We start from the raw sequence: 23,737 nt of genomic DNA, 5'->3' as shown, positions 1-23,737 counted from the left end.
GGGACCCAGTAGTTGAGCACCCTAATTTAGTACCTCTCAAAATTGTACATGGTGATTTCAAATCTCTTCACTATTTATTACAGTGGTTTACTTGGTAAGGTCCTTGCTTTTACCTAATTTTTCAGTTTTGTATCATCAAATGTGATACCACAATGCCATGCTTTTTGTTGAGGTGTCTAAAAAGATCATCAAAGCATGGTAGAGCGATAGTTGTGAATTAATTCATGTTTTGTTGGTTCATGTTGTGACCTATTTCACACATCACCCCATTGCGAATGGGGACCCCTAGTTGGTTGCTCTTTTTTAGGGTTTTGTCTAAGCATTGCAATTTCATAAGTCTTTGGTTTTGAGAGTTTAGAATTAGAGTTTTTCCAAGAGTCACCCCGACCCAAATAGAGAAATCATGCCTTGATCAGTGTCTAAACATCACCAAAGCACTCAAATGGCACAAAGTACGAAGATTGCAATTGCTTTGACTCAATTCTGACACCTTATTTTTTAGGAATTCTGTTTTTTTGTTTTTTTGCTTTTTTGATTTTTGGCACTTTGGGCCCAATCCGGGAAGCAGCTTTTTTGGCTTTCTTTTTGCTTTTTGCTTTTTTCTGCTTTTTTGAAAATAGATTTAGGGTTTGGTCCCTCGGGTCATGTCATCAGTGCCCATGTCGTCAGAATCAAAAAATTATGTCTCTTAGTGTAAAAAGTAGAGAAAAAGCAAGGACTTAGGGTTTTGTTCCAGAAGATCAAAATTTCAAAACATGGCAATAGAACTAAGTTTGGAACACATTGTCACAAGGTTTAGATGGCAAATGGAGGTTGAAGTCCGCCCAAGCATGGACTATGAACTTTGCCCAAGAGGTTTGGATGTGGCCAATCACCATCCCAAGTCCGCTAAGCACATGAAATTCAATGTCCAAAAATGCTCAAAGGCCTAGGCATAGTGGAGGGTATGTCTAAGTAGCTGCAAGCTCTGATCAACATATGGAAGATTGTCCAAATGAGATTTTTTGCTTGGCGAGTATTTACGACATTAACTCGCAGAGTTTTTGGCAAGTTTTTCACAAATAGTCGGCGAGTTTCCAGGAAAAACTCGTCTGCATTAAAAAAAAAGGCCCAAATATGCCAAAAATTATCTAATTTTTTTTTTTTTCAAGTCAATCTCATTCTCTTCATCAAAATATATACTTTAAGTTATATTTCATGTATATATTGACAAAATGTTTGAGAGTGGTTTTGGATCTCTAGGAGTTATGATGCAAATTCTAGGTTTTAGAAGATCTTTTAAATTTTCAGACAGTCAAATTTCAGTAATCAGTAGGCTCCTATTTGCATTCTCTCGCTCTCTCTATCTCACTCACTTTATCTGTCCCGAATTTTAGACCTATCTATCTCCCTATCACTCTTCCTCCATCTCACTCTCTCCTCTCTCCCCCAAGATCTAGACCTATCTCTCTACCCCTCTCTTTCTCACCCTCAGACCCCCGAGAGGGGTGGTACCCTCAACCTAATTTTATTTTGCAGATACTTGGTGGCAAAGTTGGGGTGGAAACACCCCAAATCTCAAAAATTTTGCCCTCAGAATCCTATGTCAGCCTTGTAGTTCATCGAGTTGTGAGCGCAATTGGAACTTGTTTAAGGCCATCGACACGAAGAAGAGGAGCAAGTTAACCCAAAAATGCCTTAATGACCTTGTCTCTGTGCAATATAATCTTCGGTTGCGCATAAGGAAGGTAGAGGAAGCACCAACTGGTCCAATTGATTTGGATGATATAGATCGTTATAGTGATTGGATAGCGTAGGAGCAACCTCATTGTTTACAAAGGATAACATCAATGATTTGGAGAGTCAAGTTACGGAGGAGGAAGGGGGTGGATTTGGTTTCACAGTGGATGACATTGAGGAGGATGAGTCATTGCCAGTGCCAGGTGTAGCTAGAGGCAGGGCTACATCTAGGATGGAGGACGAGCCACAACCTGAGCAAGTCATACAGAGCGAGGAGGCACAGTCATGCGACACGCCCACAACAAACTTCTAGGACTAGACCTTCTAGTTCTACCTCTCTCCTAGTTTTTACTAGAGCTGGGAAGAGGAAGATGTAATTCTATTGATGTATTTACTTTTAGTTCTACAAAATCTATTTACTATTTTGCTTCTAGCCATCAACATTTCTCATTAGGATGTGATTTTGTACCCACTTTGCGTTTAAAGATATCTAGACTCAACTTGTTTCTTTTGTGTTCTCATTTATTGACTCATTGGATGCATCTTCTCATTGAATTTTGCAAAAAAATGCATTTCTTATTAAATTTAAGCAATTTTTTAAGTTCCCGAGTTTTTTGCCGAGTATTTGCCGAGTTTTTCCCGAGATTTTTTTTGGGCCTTGGTGAGTTTTTGGTTTTGGCGAGTAGTTCAACTATGGGTTGTCCAATGATGCATGAAGTCCAACCTGCATATGAAGAAGACTGTCCAAACATTGCTAAACTTCGCCCTGCCTAATGACATGGCCAAACATAAGGCAAAGTCCGCCTTGGCTTGTTAGCCTTCAAGTCTGCCCAAGTTGGAAGGCATAAAAGACATGGCCAATGGAAGTTAAACTCCGCCCTACCCAAGTGCATGGCATGAACAAGTTAAAGTCCGCCTTGCCTAGGATTGATTTTGAAGAAGTAAAATTTTCTAAGTATTGAAAGAGAGAAAATAATTGCTTTTTCTGAGGTTCAGACAGAATTTTCAGACTGAAAGGTAGATTTTCAGTCACAAGAGTAAATTTGAAAGTCCAAAATTCAAATTTTAGTGATTACTTTCACCCTCCTTCTGTCTTGTTCATTCATTTTATGAAATTTACCAAATACTTGGCCAAACACAAGAGTAAATTTGAAAGTCCAAAATTCAAATTTGAGTGATTACTTTCACCCTCCTTCTGTCTTGTTCATTCATTTTATGAAATTTACCAAATACTTGGCCAAATTTATCCACTTTTAGTCTGATTTTCACAGATATTTAGCTTTTTGACAGGCTGAAAGTGAAATTTTCAAGTAAAAAGGACCAAAATCAAAGTTAGAACCTTCGAATTTTCTTGAAAATAATGTTAAATTCTTTAATGTCTTTTGCGAGTTGATGACTGCCAAAGGAGCACCTTCGAGAAAAGCACAGATGAAGTTTGCCAGTAAAGGGTTGCAGCCAGAATCAAAGATCAATTCTAAATGGAAGAATGTCACAGATACCAACCTCGGGCACGTTGATTTCAAAGAATTCAGAAAGAGGATGTATGGGCTACATGTATTTCCAAGAATTCAGAAAGAGGATGTATGGGCTACATGTATTTTTGCCAACACCTATTGCCCGCCGGATGATGAGAAATGGCATCGTCGAGGCAGTTGGATTTCCACCAGACATGGAATGTGCAAAATTGATGGTCGAATGTGCTATTCACTACAACGCACAAGAAAGAGAGATCATCGCACCAGATGGAAGACACCCAAAAACTTAATGATGGCCAGGCAAACCTCTGTGCAACAAATATCAACAAGTCATGGTTAGAAAATCCTAGGGCTTCCCTCAAGAAAGTGCCAAAGAAGCTACCACACACAGACTTCAAAGAAGAATATGGTGACATCATCCTACTGCTGAATAGAGTAATGGGCAGCCCTCAAGGTGCACCATTCGAAACATGGATGTATTACTTCATCGATGAGATCACCTCAGGAGTTAAAACGTTGAATTGGTCTCGAATAATCAGTGATAATCTAGATGAACAGCTGAAGAACTTAGAAAGGACAAAATCATTTTACATGAGCTCCTACATTGTCTACTTGTTGGCCAGAAACTACAAATACACAAGATTGATTTGCAAAGGTGTAGTAGGCAATGGGGAGAATGAGTTCAAGTCCTATGATTGTTACCCACAGTTGCAGCTTAGTGAAAAGACCCACTTCAAGTGGGTAAATGATTCATTCTTGATGTACATCACAAGGACACTAGAAGGAGGAATTCATTAGAGGCTTTCTCATGAGGCCAAGAGTTTGATCAGCAAGTATGGATCTTGGTTTATCCAATTTCAAAAATTCACATACATAAGAGTTCAAGGTTTTACTGGTTGTCCTTACCGGCTTCCAATCTATCCTACCAATAGAATGGTTTTTCTTGAGGTCCTTAGACAGTTGGAGACTTATCAAGGCTTCCAAAGAGCAAAGCAGAAGGTGGCTATTTCCTTTCCTTTCTTCATCGAAAATATGCTGGAGTCTTGTCCAACAACAAAGGCAGCTGAGAGTGCCAAGCTTGATATGCAATGGTACCCTTTCACATTCTACTGGTCTAGAGCTGATTATGAACCTCACAACAATATTGGGACAGTAAATGGAGAAAGATACAAACATAGAGTAGACCTAGAAGATTTTTGGGTAAATGCTACTGATGAGTTTGACATAAGGAAAATACTATGGTCTAGACTACCAATAAGATTGATCAGAACAATCAAACTTTTTCATGTAACGGATCAGTTGGAAGATGATGGAGAATACACTTAGCCATGCTTTGATGAGAATGCACCTCTTCCTCCTGTGAGATGGTCTGAACAAGAGCATGCAGATTTGGCTACCTTAATGAGGCTGGTGGTCAAGTACTAAGTGGTGGGTCGATCAACAGGTTCATGGGCTAAGATGAAAGAATATAACCTTGACTTATAACCTGATGGGTGAAATAGAATCATATTCTTCAAATGCAGAAGCATCTCAAAATGTCGAGCCCATTGAAAGCATTAACTCTAGGAAAAAGAAGAAAGAAATTGGAAGCTCTTCAATGACAAAGGGCAAGATAGTTATAAATGAAGGACCTGCTCAGAAGAGGCAAAGGCAGGAACCATCTTGTTCTGCCACATCTGGGAATAGAAATAATGTATTAACTATTGATGAGTCATTGGCTGAGATAAAGATTCCTTCTCCAATCCATGGGGAAAATGTAGAGTCAATCCAACAGGAAGATGAAGAACCTTCATTTGCTACATGCACAAAAATATTGGAGTCAGATAATGAAATGGATATTCTGGGCAATGAATTTCAAGAGGGAATGATTTTTGCTCTTCGAGGAGGCTAGAATATGCCATGTAAAGAGAACGATCAGGAGGAGGAAGGCATTGAGCAGCCTACGGTTCCCGACTGGCTGAAAGAAAGACTAAAAATCAAAGCACCAGTGGAAGTTCAGGAAGAGGAAGATGACTCGGCCAATTTCTTGGCTAGATTAGGAGAGGTTGCTGCAAAGAAGCCTGCCATGAAGTTATCCACAATCCAAAGAGATGAGACAGACTGCCAAACAATTCAGATTGCTATACCAAAAGTAAACAAGTCAAAAGAAGATATAACCCATCAAGAGTATGAAATTACCACCTTTGACTTGGGACCAACTACAAAGGGTCAAGAGGTGGAAGACTTAGACAATTTAGTCGCTTCCATGAAGGCAAGGATGGATAAAGAGGTAAGAAAGAAAAGAGAATATAAGAAGGAAATTGAGCGTCTAAAGGAATACATTCAGCACCTGACCAAGCCACTTAACTAGGGCGATGCAGCAGTTCCTCTACTTCTAAATCCTTCATAGGGAGCAATTGAAAATCTTGAGGAAGAAAAGGTGATAGCCAGAGAAGCCAAAGAGTGGATGGCTAGCAAAAGAGAAGCAACTACGTTCGTAGACAAATTAATGCTGACATATGGACAAACTTCCTTCTTGCTTTCCTAAATTGCGAATATGGCAGAAGCATGGGTTGACCTCCAAGATATTCAGGACAAAATTATCCCATGCCTTAAGTGTTGAAAGGCATGCATAAGCAAGAGCTGATTGATAAGAAGATAATTGCAGCAAGGGCTGCATATGATTTTAATGCATGGCATTGGGCATTAGTTGCATGCAGCGAAATCTTGGAGAAAGTAAAGGCTGAAAGTGTTAAGTCCGAGGAGTAGATGAAAGAAATACGGAGTAAAAATCTCCTTGTAACTGCTGATTTGCTTGAAAAAGAAACCATTTGAGAAAGTGATATGCGGCTGGAAAATCTCAAGTTCAAAACTCAGGAGATTTTCTTCACTGTCACAGGACCAGTCCTGATGCAAAATTTGACCAAGGCATCAGAATTCTTGTCCATCCGAGATGCCTTCCAAAAACAGGAGTTGGAATGGGAGATTGAATTTGCTGCTTGTGCAGACGACTTGGACGGATGGGAGTACAGGATCAATATGTTGCCACATGTCACCATGGAAGAGGTCAACTCATTTGTGTCCAGAGTCATTGAACACACTGCCAATCAGCAGGATAAGGATGTGCCTTCCTAGGAAATGGCTATTCACGCCACTTGTCTCACATGCACTTGTCTTTGGTTTTATTTTGAGAAACTCTATCTAGGGTTGTGTCGTCTTGATCTCAGCCATTTATCTTAGATCGATCTCGGCCTTTCATTCATTTTTCAGAATTCTATATAAACTCTCATTCTCTCATTTCGTTGTTGTTGTGGAGAGATTTATGAAATTGTTGCTTAGAGCTACTCGAATAATAAAAAGTTCATTTGCAGATTTGCTTTGAAGTCTTATTGTTATTAATTGGTTGCATGGTTGCATACTTTCTTCAACAATAGAATAGTTCTTCTTAGAGTAAATTTGCTTTCAAAATTGTTAGATGAATGAAAGATTTGATAGTTTAGATTGGTGAAACTCTTGCTCATACTTTCTTTGGATGGATGATTTTCGTTCAATGTGTAAAGTTAGCCCGAGCTTATGATGTGGATGCTTTAACTTTTACTTGGAGTAAATATTGTTCGATTGATGGTATTATTCACAAGTATAAAAATCTTAAGAACAACCTTAGAAGATTGCACCTGCTTTGCGTAGTTGTCCTAGTGTGGCGAAACAAAGTGATGTTATTGGTTTCACCCAATCTTTACCGTCTCTTGAGTTCATAGAAATAGCTTAGAAGTAGCATAGAACTTCTGAACCCTTATCCTTTTATCCTTTTTTGAGGAAGTCCAAAATCTGAAAATCCAACCCCCCCCCCCAAAAAAAAGAGAGCATTCATTGCCATATTCGTCTAAGTCCTAGTTTGTGAATGATATTGGTCAAATGTAAGTCCCCCTTGTATTTTAGCATACGTAACCAAGGAAGCTATCCAACATAATGTCGCCCGTTTGCACATATAGACCTTGGAGTCACCTTGTGGTCTTTCTCGCAGTCTTGGCACAAGTAGTGATTTTGTTCAGGAGAGTGTTGTGACCATTTCACACATCGCCCCATCAAAATGGGGACCCCTTTTTTTTTGCTCCAGTCCGAGTCTCTTAGTCTAATATCTCCCTCTCGCAGGTGAAATGAGTGAGTTTGTAACGTCTAGTTATCATGAGAAGTCAAGTCCATCATGAGTTCAACTGAAGAGTGTGAGGGACTGCTAGATAGGGAAACTTCAAGTGCCCCTCTCCCAAAGCGAATTTCACTCTTGTTGCCTCAAGTCGAAGGAGAAATCATATTCAAAATGAGTTTTGAGGTCTTATAGTATATAGAGACATGAACTAAGATGAAGAAATAAGATTCAACCCAAAGTGCGTTTTCAAGCTATTTCAAGTGCTTAAGGCTGAGGGTGAAAAACTTAAAGTGCTCCTTTTCTGGAGTGAAATTTACTTTAAGTGCGCTTAGTTGAGAGAGAATTTGCTCCTAGAACACACCATGAGCCTTGTTTCGACAAGCTTGAATGAATGAAATGAAGGATAATGAGCGAGAAAAAGTGTTGAGTTTCAATCCATTTCAGGTGCATGACCTTTGGAACGAACTTCAAGTGCATATGATTTGGAGCAAACTTCAGGTGCACCTCTTGTGGAGCAAACTTCATGCACTCAAGCCTTAGAGTGAAATGCCTCCTAAGACTTCATGTTGAGCATGGTATGACGCATTAGAATTGAGAAAATGAGTGTAACTGAGCGAGGGAGAGTTAGAGTTTTGATTTGAAATTCACTTCAGATGCATGACCTCAGAAGCGAACTTCATGTGCATCACTTTTGGAGCGAATTTGCCTTAGAAGCCTTGTTTGAGTGTGAATTAGAGCGATTGAGTTATCATGAGTGAAAATAGTGAACATGATTTTGACTTGAAGATCACTTCAACTGCTCCTTTGGAGCGACTTTCACTTCATGTGCTCTTTGATAAGAGCGAACTTTCCTTTTAGGCTTTCTATGAAGTGAGTTTGACATGTTTTCATGATTGTGTGTTCGAAAAACCTAAGGTTTGAATTGATGAAGCAAAGTAAGATGATTAAGAGCAAGTTCATTTTGGATTTGAAATTCACTTCGAGTGCATCCAAATTGGAGCGAACTTCAAGTGCATGCAAGTTGGAGCGAATTTCAAGTGCATGTTGTTAGGAGCGAACTTTAGGTGCATGGATCATGGAGCGAATTTGCCTTATTTGCCCAAGAGAAGATGTGAGGTTGTTCGCCTTGAGCCGATTTGATGCTTAGAAAAGAGTGACTTCGAGTTAAGATGATGATGAAAAGGCGAGATTTAAGAGTAAGTTCATGTGCATTGGTTTAGGAGCGAACTTCATGTGCACCCAAACTGGAGTGAACTTCATGTTCACCCAAATTGGAGCGAACTTCATGTACACCTAAAGTGGAGCGAACTTCATCTACATGGCAATTAGAGCGAACTTCATGTGCATTGGTTTAGGAGCGAACTTCATGTGATCCTTGTTGAAAGCGAAATCCCTTATGTTTGAATGCACTTTCATGCCTATCAAAGACTATTCAAACACATTTGGTGCCAAAATACAAAATTCGAATTTGAATCAAAATATGTTTAATTGTCAAAGTTGGCCAGCATTGAAAGATGTTAACAATTTTTTCTTTTTGCTAAACCAAGTTGGCCTTCACCATAAAAGACACAACTTTTGCCTTGAGCGCCTATTTAAGGAGGATATAATTATTCATTCAAGCATCAAATCAAAACAAATCCTTCTCTCTGATCAGCGAATTTCAGGAGCAGATTAGCAAACTTCGTCAGCAAGATAGCAAATTCAATTCATTCACAAAAGCAAGGTTCGAGGTGCAGATCCACTGATTTAGAAGGCGAATTTCATCATCTAGCAGCAAAATTCATTTGAAGAGCAGCGAACTCCTTGGCATTATCAGACACCTCTTTGATCAGGTTTAAGGTTAAACATCAAAAATCAGAGGTGAGTATTGTGTCTTGATTGATAGGAGGCTAAACACAGATCTGATTGGAATCGAATATTGATCTTTTTAGTAAATTAGACCTCCTTAATTCGTTAAGAAAGTGCAGATAGGTGTAAGAATCAATCTTATTTAGCAGCTAATTTCAGATTCATTTGGATTTAAGACTGATTTAGAGCAATATTGTAGGTTATTTACTATCATTCTCATTAGCAAATAGGCTTAATTACATTAATATTTCGCATATCTTTCACCATTCTCCTAATTTACACATCTCTTATAGGTGAGGGATGGCGACACCTAAGCCTAGTGGAACTGTGAACCGTCAAGCACTCATCAAGGAAGACTCGAGGAGCAGTGCATTAGAAACCAAGATCACGTCTCATTGGAGCAGAATAGGAGACACCAATCTTGGGAAATTCGACACTAAGAAGTTCTGGAGCCCATTGTACACAAGTGAGCCTACTGCTACAGAAAAGAAGATGATCAATAGCAAGATTATAAATGCAGCTGGTTTCCCCCCTGCGGTGTGATGCTATGAGTTAATTGTTGAATGTGCCAAACAGTACGATTCCCCCACAAGAAGAATAGTGGCGAAGGATGGAAGAGTACTTGCATATCTCTCGGAGACAGCCATTAGTGAAGCCTTTCATCTACCTGATGCTAAGGACATGATCTACGTGAGTGTGGAAGGAGCTAAGTCAGCCCATGACGATGATCCATAAGCTTGTTCAAGGATCATCGACAAGTTTTGGTTATCAAAGAGTAGAGGTGGTAAGAGTAGAATGCCCGACAGATTACATAGAGTGGACTTCAAAGATGAATTCAAAGACTTCATCACCCTACTTCATCATGTGGTTGGTGCACCTGAGGCTTCATATTTCGAGGACTGGATGTTTTACTTCATAGAGATGGTCACTCATGGCAAGAATGCAATCAATTGGGCGAGGCTCATCAGCAACAGTATCGATGTGCAACTAAGAAGACTGATCTGCACTAAGACATTCTACATGAGCTCCTATCTTATACACTCTCTTGCAAGGAATCGTGAGTATCCCGAACTGATGTAGGGGTATAGTCGCAAGAGGACCAGGAGAAATAAAAGTTCATGAGTGTTATACATAGCTTCATCATCCTACTAAACAACACTATAGAAGAGTGAATGATGCATTCACTATGCACATAACGAGGTCGCTTCAAGGTGCACTTCATCAAAGACTCTCTTCAAAAGCATGAGCATTGGTTCATTGGTATGGTGCATGGTTCATCCAATTCCCAAAGTTCATTTATATCAGAGTTCAAGGATGTCCTTCTCTTCCCTACATGTTGCCACGCTACCTGACAGACATAATAGTGCTACTTGAGGTGGTTAGACAATTAGTGGAATATGTCAAGGCATATAGGCACAAGCACAAGACTAGTATCTCTTTTCCAATTTCACTTGAAGACTCTATTGAAGCATGTCCTTCTCTTCAAGCAGTTGAGAACGCTGAAGGAGAGTTAGCCCTCTATTCACTCAAGCCATTCGCTCCTAGAGATCACTTTGATCCATATGACAATGTGAAAGGAATTTTAGGAAAGAAGTATGGACACCAGTGGCAGTTAGAAGACTATTGGATGAACATTCAAGATGATGTAGAAGTGAAGAAAAAGATGTATTCCAGGCTACCTCTTGATTTCATCAGGAAGTGTAAGTTATTTAGTGTTGCTGATCAAGTACAAGATAGTGGCAAATATCTCCAATCAGCCCATGCCAAAGAAAACAAGGAGATCCAGATCAATTGGGTTGACTTGGAGGTCACGAATTTGAAGGAGTTGATGAAACAAGTCTTGGAATACACTCGCATATGGATAGACATCCAGCATCAGAAATTCAAAGAGCAGAACATAACAATGACATTCCACTCAGAAGCAAGGAAAGACAATGAAGATGATGCAAGCGCGAGTGGAGGTGCTTCTCAACCATCTCACTCAAGAGGTTCGAAGAGAAAAGATGATCGTGGAGAAAAGGAGTCATCAAGGAAGAAACATAAATCAAATTCCAATCATCCTTCTAGTACCTCCTCTAGGCGTGAAAAAGAGTTGAATCAAGATGAAAGACACAAAGAACAAAGGATAGATAATGAATTGAGTCAAGGAGCAAATGGATCGATGGAATCCATAGTTCAGAATGATAAAGGTAAAGAAAACTCATCACAAGAACAAAAGGATCTCACTCCTCACATTCAAGAGATTGATGAAGAAGAAGAGGAAGACAATGATGAAACCACCTCCCCACCTAGAGAAGAGCAGTTGCTTGAAGAAACACAAGTTGAAGAAGGGAGATCGTCTATTCCTGAATGGCTTAAGGAAAGGCTAGCCAGAGAAGTGATAGTAGTTGATGAAGAACCAACATATGACTTAGAGAGCCTTCTAAGTCATACTTGAGAAGTCATCGAGAAAAAGAAAGCTATGAAGATGTCCAAGGTGATCAAAGATGATTTGGGTTCTCGAAAGTTACAAATAGCTACTCCAATGGTTGACAAGTATGAAGATGAAATCACAACAGATGAATATGACATGGAGACTATTGATTTGGGTCCACTCACCTCCGAGCAAGCCATAGGTGATGCAAATAATTCATTAAAGGCAGTTAATGATATGCTTAGAGCGGAAATAGAGAAGAATAAAAGGTTAGAGAAGGAGATAAGTGCGTGAGAAACTACTTCCAACAATTCCAAGAACCATTGAGACAACAAAATCTAGTAGCTACACCACCACCTTTGCTTCCTGCAGAATTAGTTGATCATATGGAGAGGATGAAGAATTCAACACAATTGATGGACACATGGATAGAAGACTCTTATACCAAAGTTAGCAAGTTTATGAAAGGTATAATTAAGACACTTGATATAGTCATAAAAGTCCTTGGAAGAACCCATGTCCTCATAGAAGCCTTTGAAGCATTTGCTCATGCCAGAGATGTTATCATTCCAGTCTTACAAGTAATAAGGAAAACACCCAGGGAAGTTTTAGCAAGAGAGAAAATAAGAAGAGAAGGATCTACGCCCAACTTTCTACATTGGAGTAGTCTACTTCACACAAAGATCATTTTTGAAGATATTGGAAACGGGTGCAGTCAAGTTCAAGATGATATGCATCATATTCATGATAAGATAGTAGAAGTAGCACAGATCGTCTTGGAGAGGAAAATCGATCCTGGGATGATTATAGAAGCTAAAGAATTGGAGGAAAGAATAAGAGTTATCTTTCATGGAACTGATGGAATGATCACCAAAAGGCAATTGGATGATATTCTCGCACTCGTAGTATTGACCAGCAAAACACAAGAGCTTGAACCTGAATGGGAGAATGCTATCGTCAAGGCCTTTGATGAAGTCATGCACATGGAAGAACAATTGAAGTCTCTACTAGAGGTTCCAATGACTGAGATAGAGGGCATAACGACCAGATTCATTGAATATGCCAAAAAGGAAAGGGAGAAAGGAAACAAGATTCTAGAAGACAGTTTGTTATGATCCTACTTGGCAACTCATTTTCTCATTGGAGGATGCTTCCTCGATTTCTTAGCCAGCACATGTTATTTTCTCATTGGTTGATTTGATGATAATGTTTATCTAGATAGGGTTTCATTTGTATCAAACCCTAATTAGGGTTTAGGTGGCAAAATCTTGGTCCTTGATCTTCATTTGATCTTGACCCTTCATTGTATTTGGGAGTGATATATAAACTCCACTCATTTCATTTGTAATAAGTAATAGAGAAGCTAGAGAAGTAAACAAGAGATTAGATATTAGATATTAGCTATAAGAGATAGAGTTTAAGAGAGATAAGAGAAGGACTTGAAGAATTGTTGTTACTTTGCTAGTGGATTAATAAAACATTGAAGTTATGGTGTTTCTATTCAATCCTTGAAGCTTCTTGCATGGTTTTTCATCCTCTCAAGTCAATCTTTGATATTAGTTTAAGTATTTAGATTGAATGATGGAACATTGTACTTGATTTATTGTGAATCTCCTAATCCATACCACTACCTCTTGCTGATTGTAAGTGCGCCTTGCATGGTCAACTGGAATCATTGAAAGTGCTTAAGTTCAATTGTTGCTTAATCATTGATATGCATTCAAATGATGGTGTCTATGCTTGGTAACGATTTGAAAATCTTCAAATGCCCTTAGAAGATTGCACTAGTTTTGATGGAGTTGTTCTTGTATAGCAGTACTAAGACTAGTAGAGTTTCACTTGAATCGCCCTTCATCCATCCATTCCTAGGATAGCTTAGTACCTCTCAACCCTCATCTTTTGCAATTTTTTGATAAACATCTAGTAGTAATAGGAAAGAACTTCATTGGATATCATCCGCAAAGCACTTCATAAAGTCTCCTCATGCGAAAGGCACCTTGATGAAACAACAATCACAACGACCACTCGTGCTTATCCACATGTCAAGACCTGACATACCAGAACCTTGGAGTTATCTCAAGTGATCCTTAAGCTAATCTTCAGCATTTTAGAAACTTTGTTCAAGAGAGGATAAGATACTCTTAGGTATTTTATTCTGTGTTTGCATGTGCCTAAGAAACACATCAACAGAGAGGATAGAGTATCCTTGGATATTTTATTCTAATGTTCGGTGAATGATAAAATGTACACCAACAGTTCACTGTTGTGGCATCACATAATTTGTTGCTTTTAGATATATGGAATACATTTCTTTCAATTGTGATTATTCACAATCAATACTAACAACTTTAAAGTCACAACTAAAAGTGCTATATGTAAACAATTTTAGGCATTAAATCAACAAATGCTGTGACAACTGTTGGAATATGCTCAACAACTGGTTCCTCTCCCCTATTTATTTATGTCTTATAAATTTATAAATGAGTTTTGGACTTTGTCTCTCTTTCTACACATTATTTGGCATGAAATGATTTGTACAGTTTTTTTTCTGTGTTTTTATGAGTATTTTAATTTGCCATGTCTTTCCTATTTAAAACCCATGCAATTGAATTTCATTTTGATTTTCAATTTGCAATGCTGTTGCCATGTAAGTATAATGTTACTATGGTATAATCCTAAGGGACATGACCTATACAACATAGCCTTGTAATAAATTGTAGCATGAGGAAGGTTATATGATCTATCTATCTATCTATCTAGTTTGTTGGCTAAGGTAGGTTATATCTATCTATATCTGTTTTAAAATTAAATTTGGCTGTAACATAAGATAGCAACAACTAGGCTTACAACCAGCAAACATGAGTTCTCACGATGCAAATGTACCTCTGTAAGCTTTTTTTCCTCAATTATTAAGTCTGAGTCCTTTATTATTTCTTACAGACGAGCAGTTATTCAAAATGTTTCTCCCTTCATGTTATTCTGTTTTAAGGCAACTATGAAAGTTCTTTTTTAAGAGAAAAATGTAGAACCTTAATTTCTTAAAACATCGAAGTGTACAGCCATTCTCTAACAAGGACATTTGAATATGAGCAATTAGGTCCAGTTTCTTTATTATTATTGACAGATGAGTGAGCATCCTTAATGTTTCTCTCTGCATGTTATTCTGTTGTAATGCATCTGTGAGAGTCGTTTTTAATAAAAAAATGTAGAATCTCAATTTTTGAAAATTTCAGAGTGCACAGCCATTCTTTTAACAAGAACTTATGGATATGAAGTGTGTGACATGCATGTTTGTCACTTTCTTTCAGTTGTCTAATGTTGAATCTCTTAGATATATTTCTTTTCTTAACCTTGAGAGGATAAATAAAGGAGTTATTACAGTGAGAGAGGTTAAATTCTATTTATGTGGCACAAATCCTATGCCCAGGACAATCTGCCAGAAGAATAACAATCTCCCTGGAGAAACAAATTCTCTCCCTAGTTTCCTTAGATTTGGTCATGTATATGTCAAAATAACATGTATAGGTCTGATATTCAGAAGTATTATGATTGAAGCATTTCACCTCTCTGATTAGTCAATTCCCAGAATTTTCTAGAGGATAAAACCTACTGTTGTCATACCTAGCTGGAACTTTACACATTCCCATGCCTTGGGGATGATTATCTTTTTCATCCATTATAATGTTCAATTAAATTAACATCTAGCGTCTACCATGTCATTTATGCTATTTGTTTTTAACCATATCTTAAATTTTTCCTCTGTTAAAAATGTGTTATCTGGCAAACATCCATTTGGATTGGCTTAGTGGAAGCAGTCATTCTAGTAGACATCTAAATTTGATGGCAAGCCAGCATGGTGTTTATACCAATATCGAGTGCTGATGGCATTCTGAAATTGTCAATGGTGAGTTGGGTGCTATACTGTCTACCTAAGTTGTTTTCTGTGTTGAGTTTTGAAAGTATTTTACCTTGTTTTTAAACATGCAATTCCAAAATGCACACATGGTTTTCATTTCCCTGTTTTGAAAGGGATTTTATGCATCTTCTTTGTTCAATGATAGGGAGTTGATTCGTATCTTATCAGTCATTTCCTCTTATTACATTTGAAATAATGTCCAGCATCATGTTGTGCATTCTACTTAGTCTGATTTAACATTTGCATGCCATATGACTGTATGATATTTTTGAGGTTTTCTGGGTGTTGTGATTAATAGGGAGATTCAATTTCTCTGTGTACTCGTTTTCTTTGTTCTTGTTATATCTAATTGGTGATGTTGAAACTGTGTTTCTCGTTTTCTTTGTCTTAGCTTCAAATATTATGCTATGACCACTTTGAAAGTTTGCTTTCCTCCATAGCTTTCTGTCAGTTGTCTAAAGCAAAAAGCTAGTTTGTTGTGTGTTTCATCAGTGCTTTTCTATCTTTGTCTATATAACATTATTGCAGATTGAGAGAAAGTATCTTATGGTTGATAATGAGTTTCTTGATTTCTTAGGCCACTAGGAAAAATAGTGGGTAGATTTGATTGTTCTTTCATTTAAAATAGAATTATTCAGATTTCAAATATTTTAAATTCGTATAATTTAAGTGTTTTGTGCGGATAGTCTATTTATTATCAGAAGCTATATGCCTGGGAAAACAATTACATTTGTAGTAGAGAGTTGCTAGGTAAAATTCTCAAAGTATGGAGACCCATATTCAATTTGCTCAGCTTTTCTTCTGAACAGACTTAATTTTGGTAAAAAATTGAGTTAATATTTTGTTTTTTTCTGGAGTATTTTCAGGTACAGGGTTTGCAGCATTTTTTATCAATATGGCAGTTGAGAATTTTTGTGGCTGGAAATTTGCTGCTACATTTGCTATTATACAACACTCGTACCTTGCTGGTTTCTTGGTATATGCTTTGTTCAACTTGGCATTGGTCTTTTCTTCAGTGTTCATTGTAACACATTTTGCACCTGCAGCAGCAGGCTCAGGCATCCCTGAAATTAAAGGATACCTGAATGGTAATTTGCGTCTTGCTTTATATGTTTTCAATTTATCATTGTGTATCTTGTGCTATTTGCGATTTTTATTAATATCATTTTGACTTAATTGGTGGATTTGTCATGTAGGCATTGATACACCTGGAATCCTTTTATTTAGAACATTGATTGGAAAGGTCTGGTGTATTTTGGTGTTCATCTGTCTTATTAGTAAAAAAGTCAATTTCTTTTAGGAAGGTGTCAGGGTTGACTTTTTGTTAAGTATTTTGTTTCTTATCAGTCATGATCATTTGCTTTTGCAATTTCATTTCAGATTTTTGGTAGCATCGGTTCTGTGGGAGGTGGTTTGGCACTTGGAAAAGAAGGGCCTCTTGTTCACACAGGAGCATGTATTGCCTCTCTTGTTGGACAAGTAAGGCTTTGCACATTAAGACTTTATTGATCAGAAGAACATATCTCTACTTTTATCAGAATATTTATAATATATTTCAGATTTATAAGCTTGTTGCGTGCCTAAGCCTAAGGTGTGCACCTTTATAAGCTGGAAAACACACTTAAGCTTAGAGAAATTCCCATGAGAAAGGGTGTTCTTAGGATTGGAGGAAATCTGATCTAGTTATCAGGTGCATGTTTGGGGTGCAGGTGTGCAGTTAACCAAAGAAAATTTTCAGCTCACATCAAAGTTTGAAAACTCCTTTATCAAGTGTGTGTGGAAGCATGAAGTATGCACCTATAGAAAGGAAAAATCAAATGTTAGAAAATCATAGTGTTCAGGCACTCACCTAATAGTGTAGATTGAAAGTCTTCAAGTTTTATATTAAGAAGGACATGCCTAGAGGAGAAGTGTGCATCTCAACAAAGAAGTGAGTTCAGAATGCAAACATCGAAAATGCCTTTCTTAGGGGTTTATTTGGGGTGCAAGTGTACACCTTACTAAAGAAAATCTGATTTCAAACTCAAATTTCAAAATCTAGTTCCTGGGTGCACACCTGAGGATGAAGTGCACAACTATACAAAGGAAATCAAAAGTGCAAGTTCAAAGTTTGTGTTAGTGTATTGGTTTGCAAGTAAAGTAGAAGTGTGTGCCTATTCAGAAGTCTATTTCAGTCCATGTTAGAAGAGCATGTTTTGAGATTTGCTATTTTTAGCTACCTCTATTTTTAACTCATACTATTTATAGCTTTTTTGCTGTTTTTTAACATGAAGCCAGTTATTTTAGATTAATCTATCTTCAAATAGAATATATTATGCCTATCTTGCTTTTAAACTGCTATTGAAATGCTTTGTTATATGTGTTAAGGGAGATCAAATTGCTTTTAAACTGTTATTGAAATGTTTTGTTGTATGTGATAAGGTAGATCAAATTGCTTTTTGGAAATTTCATGCTTTGTATTGTAGGTTTGCTCACAGTTGAAGTTTGTGGCATTTTATTGATCTCTCAATTATATTAATTGATATATTCATATTCTTATGTGTTTAATCTGTCCAATCTTTATGTTTAATTAGATTGTTTAGTCTCTATTTTCGGCTGGACAATGCAAGCCTGTAATCATAGGATTTATTTTTAGTCAAAAAAACATGAAATCCTTTTCCTTGAGTGGAAGAGCGTCTCAACCTTTTGCCCTAGGTGAATCCAAAAAGACAATTTTAATTTTTATTCAGCATGAATTTGAACCACCTTAGAAAATCACTACAAAGATTGTGAATAGCAAGTGCATATTGCTCATGGTAGGTTAGTTTTTGTTTTACAGAGGCCTTTCCCTTCTAATTCCAATAGTGGTTCTACCCCACATCTGTTCTATTTTGTGTAGCATTGAAAGATGCAAATTAAATCACTATAAAGATTGTGAATAGCAAGTGCATATTGCTCATAGTAGGTTAGTTATTGTTTTATAGAAGCCTTTCCCTTCTAATTCCAATATTGATTCTACTCCACATCTGTTCTATTTTGTGTAGCATTGAAAGATGCAAATTAAATCTCTCACACATTTTCAACAATTTCAGTTGTCCACATATTTATAATTTATTTTTATATTCCTTTCCAAATTGCTCCAGCAGTCTACTTACATATGGATTTTCTTCATAAATCACTTTAGTTAACTGTTAAATTACTTATCATTTTATCATTGCTGAAGAGGAAACTGTCTGCTTTGAATGTTCACATGATTTTGAGAACTTTTTGGAAAATCTGATTTAGAATCACTGGTTTTTTCTTTGTCATTGATGAGTGTGAACAATGAGCAAAGTATCTTTAGTCATCTATATTTGAAATGCATCAATGAGCCTCAAGACGAGTGATAGAAACCTCCTCCACCAAGTGAGATGGCTTGTACATCTTGAGCTACATTGAAAGATTGAGTTGACATGCATTAGATTTAATTTCTTGCGGAATAGCTTAAGGTTCACAAAAAGACTGTATATGTTGGTGGACGGGACATGGGAAGGATACAATAGGGATGAGACAACTTCCCGTTCGTTTAGGCTCGTAGGTTGTTAGTTCCTTTGCCATTGAGAGGAATTAATCCATGTATGGCTTCATCCACTCAATTAGGTGGAATAGATTTACATCTAGATGAGTATAGAAAACAGTTGTAGTTCATACTTCATAGTGCTTTGAGACTTTAGGATTTGTAGATTTACTCCACATGTTGGGATGTTTATCCCGAAGAATTTATATAGATTGACAAGGAGGAGTAACTAGATTGGTCATGGAGTCGTGTTGTGCGTTGCACACGCTCCCTGTTGTCGACAGGGTCCCCCTTCCTTTTTTGGGCCTTTCTGTCTTCGCCCTATTGAGTTTCGCGCAAAGTGTCACGTCCTTTCGAGCGAGCCCGCGATTGGTCCGTGAAGTGATGATGTTGAACGAAGAAGCCAGTGATTCCATTAGGTCAGTCGAGCCCTCGTGCACGAATTCCAAGAGATTGTTCAAACTTGTGAAATCGCCTTGAATAGGCGTGAGATGATAGAGGTTGGCGAAGCCTGCCAAGCAAAGGACAGCGCGTTTGAAGGTCGCATGAGGACCCAAAGTTGCTGTTTTTCGTGTAAGAGCGATGAGATAGATTACATGATGTTTGTTCTTATAGAGTTTACAAGATTTGAATGAATGACGATTTTCGCCAGCTGGTGGAGGAGGAGGAGCGAATTTCTTTGCAAAATGCCAAGGTTGACAAACTCGCCCAAGTGCCCAAGCTCGCACTTCTTGAGAGAAAAGTTAAAAATCGCCAAAATGCCCAGGAAGGGCGAATTTCGGACTTTCAGGTCAAAATGAGAGAAATGCTGAAAGTTGGCAAAAGTGCCAAAAGGTCCGAAATTCACTTAAAGTTGGCAAAAGGCCAAGAGGTCCGAAATTCACTTAAAGTTGGCAAAAACTCCTTAAGGTCCGAAATTCGCTGAAAGTTGGCAAAAGTGCCAAATGGTCCGAAATTTGCTTAAAGTTGGCAAATGTGCCAAATGGTCCGAAATTCGCTGAAAGTTGGCAAAAGTGCCAAATGGTCCGAAATTTGTTTAAAGTTGGCAAAAGTGCCAAATGATTCGAAAAAGTTCAAAATTGCCAAAACGTTTAAAAGGTTCGAAAAGGATAAAAGCGCCTAAGTTCGCACTTGGGGTAAAAACAAAGTTTAAAGTTTTTAAAGGGCCTCCATATCCCCGAAAGTCGCGAGCTGGAGGAAAAGCGCGAAGAAGCAGAGGTGGAAATTGGTGAAGTCACCAAATGGTGCAAAACTGGAAAATGACCATAAAGTTTGCATTGCTCGCAAACTCCTCATAAGGTCCGAAATTCGCCATCTATGGCAAAGTCGCAACGCGTAAGGCAAATATAAGGAATTCGAAATTGGCAAAATCCCCCATTCCTTCGAAGATCTCAGCGCAGAGAGTGCAGTAGGGGATAAAATGCGAAAGCATCCGAAGTTCGCGATTTGGGGGATGAAGATGTGAAGTTTAAAAGTCTACAAAAACCCTCATACCGCCGAAGTTCGTGATTTGGAGGATGAAACTGCGAAGTGTCCGAAGTTTTAAAGTTCCCTCATTCCGCCAAAGTTAGGGTAAAATCGCGTAAGGTTTGAAAGGTGGAGCCAGAAAGCACAATTTCCCAAGGTAAAAACGTTGACATAAACCCTTTCAAACATTCAAGTTCAATTACCATTTTGTCCAAGATGAAGAATCGCTAAGTCTAAAACTCAAAATTACAAATTCTTTTCAAACCGCAGCCGCGAAAATTTGAATTAGAAAGATTACCGTTGGAATTCAAAATTGCAGACCCTTCCATTCAAAATTTGCAAAACTATCCGTCCGTTCTTGCACGGCAAATCAGTCAATTGCTCGCCGTCCATTTTCACCAAGTACGTACGCTTCGTCTCTCTCGATCATCTGAAACATTTACAAATTGGATGGATGTCTGTGCGAAAAATTGATTAAAATGCTTAAATCTTCAAAATTCACATCTCTTTCCGTTTATAAGGCATCGTGCAAAGTAGTTGAAATCAGAACTTACTCCTAAGTATCAGCTAGAGATTGCATTTTCAAACTTAGGAAACTTTCTCAAGCTTTGTCCATTTTTGAAAATTGATCCTGAAAATGCTTAAGTATAAACTTGCAGTCGAAAGCTTCATGAATATTTATGTTTAGATCAATCAAGCTTGTAGCTAACAAAATCATGCTGGTCCCAATTCAATTTTTGAATAAATCCTTGAATGCTGGCATATTCTTTATCTAACCCGCCTTTCTTCCCTTTTATCGCCTCGTAATCTGCGTACGGCTGTGCAAGATAAATGCCTAAATCAGCGGTAGAATCATCAAAGACGCCTGCTGCAGCTGAGACATCACGAGCATCCAAATTAGATATCCCTCGTTGAGTCGAAAGGATGAAGTACCAGTATCAAAGAGGGGGATTGAGGGAGTCAAAAGTTTAGAGTGTCTGGGACAATGTCGGTGATACTGACCTAGGCCATATCGATATCCAAGATTTCAGGAGCCGAGTCTTCTCCCCTAATGCCTACGGTAGGCCTAGGCAGATGATGGAAAGTGGCATCGCCCAAGCGACGGGATTTCCTCCAGCAGTGCAAAACTATGAGTTAGTGGTAGAGGCTGCTCGACATTACCAGCCAGGTTCCAGATTGGTGCTCCTCGAGAACATGACCCCCGCTAACTTCACTCCTGAGGCCATTGGCGATGCATTCGACATCCCCTTCCCGAACAATCCCATGGCCACGACTATAGATGAAATGCAGGGGGCGTATGATATGAATCCTGCCAGATGCAGAACACTGATCAATGAAGAGTGGTACAAGGAGAGAAGACCTCCAAGCGTCAAAATTGGGAAAAAGACCCCAAGAAGTGACTTTCACAATGAGCATGGGGACATGGTCACATTGCTCAGCAGGGTTATGGGACTTCCCAAATCCAACTACTTTGAGGAGTGGATGTTTTATTTCACAGAGCAAGTCTTCGCTGGGAAGTCCAAGTTCGACTAGGCCTAGATTATAAGCGACAACATCCACACTCAGCTAATTGAATTCGAGACAAAGAAGTACTTCACTATGACCTCTTATTTGGTCTACATGTTCGCCAGGAACCAGCCACTGCCAGGTTTAATAATGAAAGGAGAAATTGGGAATGGGCCTGGTCAGGTGAAGGTATATGATTGTTACCCACAACTGCATTATCAGGATATAGCTCAAAGAGAAAAGAACAGCCCGGCCTATGCGGTTGGTCAATATGAGCGCGTTAATGACGCCTTCACAATGCGCCTGGTCAGTCTAATGCAGGGAGGATTACACATAAGGCTCTCAGAGCAAACTACTATCCTAGTACAAAGATACAGAGCTTGGTTCATCCAGTTCTCGCGGTTCTCCTACATCCGGATAGTTGGCTTTGATGGTGCCCCTCTTCGGCTTCCACGGTACCCAACCGACAAGATAGTTCTTATGGAGGTCGCAAAGTAGTCACGTCCGGCCGGTATCTTACTCAGAGACAGCAAGCAAGCTGGATTCGCGTTCCCCATGATTATAGGCAATCAGGATGTCCATCTGAAGACCCCCACCCAAGCAGAGGAATCCTTTGCAGAGCTGGCCTCCTATGGCCTACAAGAGCATTTTCCAAGGAAATTCTTTGATCACGATAATCTGGCAAAGAGAGCCTATGGCAGGCGGTATAGAGCAAAGGAATCAGTTGAAGATTATTGGAAAAACTGCTCTGATGACTATGAGGTCCGAAGGCGTTAATATTCTAGGCTGAGTGTGCAGCAAATGCGACTCTATGAATATCGCCGGGTCCCAGATCAACTCACAGATTCAGGGAATTGCCTGCAGGTCCGAGAATTTGAGGCCGTAAGGCATCTTTTGCTGGGCGTTGATTGGTCGCAAGACCCGATCACTGATTTTGAGGCAGTCATGGCAGCCCCAGCAAGATATATAGACCAATGGTTGCATCAGCAGATTGGGTGATTAATTCATGAGGGAGTCCAGTTCACCTATCACTTAATGGGTAGCCTCGATTCTCAGTCCTCCGAAGATGAGGGAACTTCCAGTGCACCTAGGGAAGAAATTGAAAAGCTTGAGAAGAGGAAGAAGGCTAAGGCTTGCAGAGGGACTCGGACATCCAAGAGAACAAGAAGGGAAAAGATTCCCATTAGGAGACCAGAGGTCACTTCATCGTCAAAGGACCCCAGTTCGTCCGACGATGTAGTAGAACTAGACTATATACCCACTCCGTCTTCCCAGAGTGACATCGATGCATTTGGAGCTGATGATCCTCCCGCACCCGACATGCTAGACGCCGAGCTAAGAGCTATTGAATCAGTCGAGCTGGGTAACCAAATTGAAGGAGGAGAGATTCCATCCATTCAGGGGATCGAAGTGCATGAACCCACCCAACAGAGTCGCTATGAACTACTGCTCCATAACACTGCCAAATATGACTCTATCGTTGAAGGAGAGCAAAAGACAGAGGAGACCCGCGAGCTCGAAAAGACTGAAGAGCTACCATCACACGAAGGCATTAGACAATTGTTCAGTGAAGTAGGAGAACACTCTGCTGCAAGCAAAGAGCTTGACACCTCCTCCACTCCTCCGGTAACGGAACAGCTGCAAATTTGTGGTGAGACGGCTGAAAACATCAAAGAACAGAGTGAAAATTTAACCATAGCATCAGCCCAGACTGTACCCCAGGAATGGTTGA

General features: G+C 38.9%; 1 protein-coding gene across 1 annotated transcript in view; it reads left to right on the top strand.

The window, feature by feature from the left end:
* LOC131066709 (chloride channel protein CLC-d) overlaps positions 1 to 23,737 on the top strand; it is a 160,665-nt gene that overhangs the window by 48,228 nt on the left and 88,700 nt on the right. The window contains exons 4-6 of the mRNA XM_058001543.2: positions 16,364 to 16,585; positions 16,694 to 16,740; positions 16,878 to 16,976. Coding sequence (XP_057857526.2) covers positions 16,364 to 16,585; positions 16,694 to 16,740; positions 16,878 to 16,976 — 368 coding nt within the window. The remainder of the gene's footprint in view (positions 1 to 16,363; positions 16,586 to 16,693; positions 16,741 to 16,877; positions 16,977 to 23,737) is intronic.

The sequence above is a fragment of the Cryptomeria japonica genome, chromosome 4 (genome assembly GCF_030272615.1).
Source record: "Cryptomeria japonica chromosome 4, Sugi_1.0, whole genome shotgun sequence".
NCBI lineage: Eukaryota > Viridiplantae > Streptophyta > Pinopsida > Cupressales > Cupressaceae > Cryptomeria > Cryptomeria japonica.
This window is presented reverse-complemented; position numbering and strand designations above follow the sequence as displayed.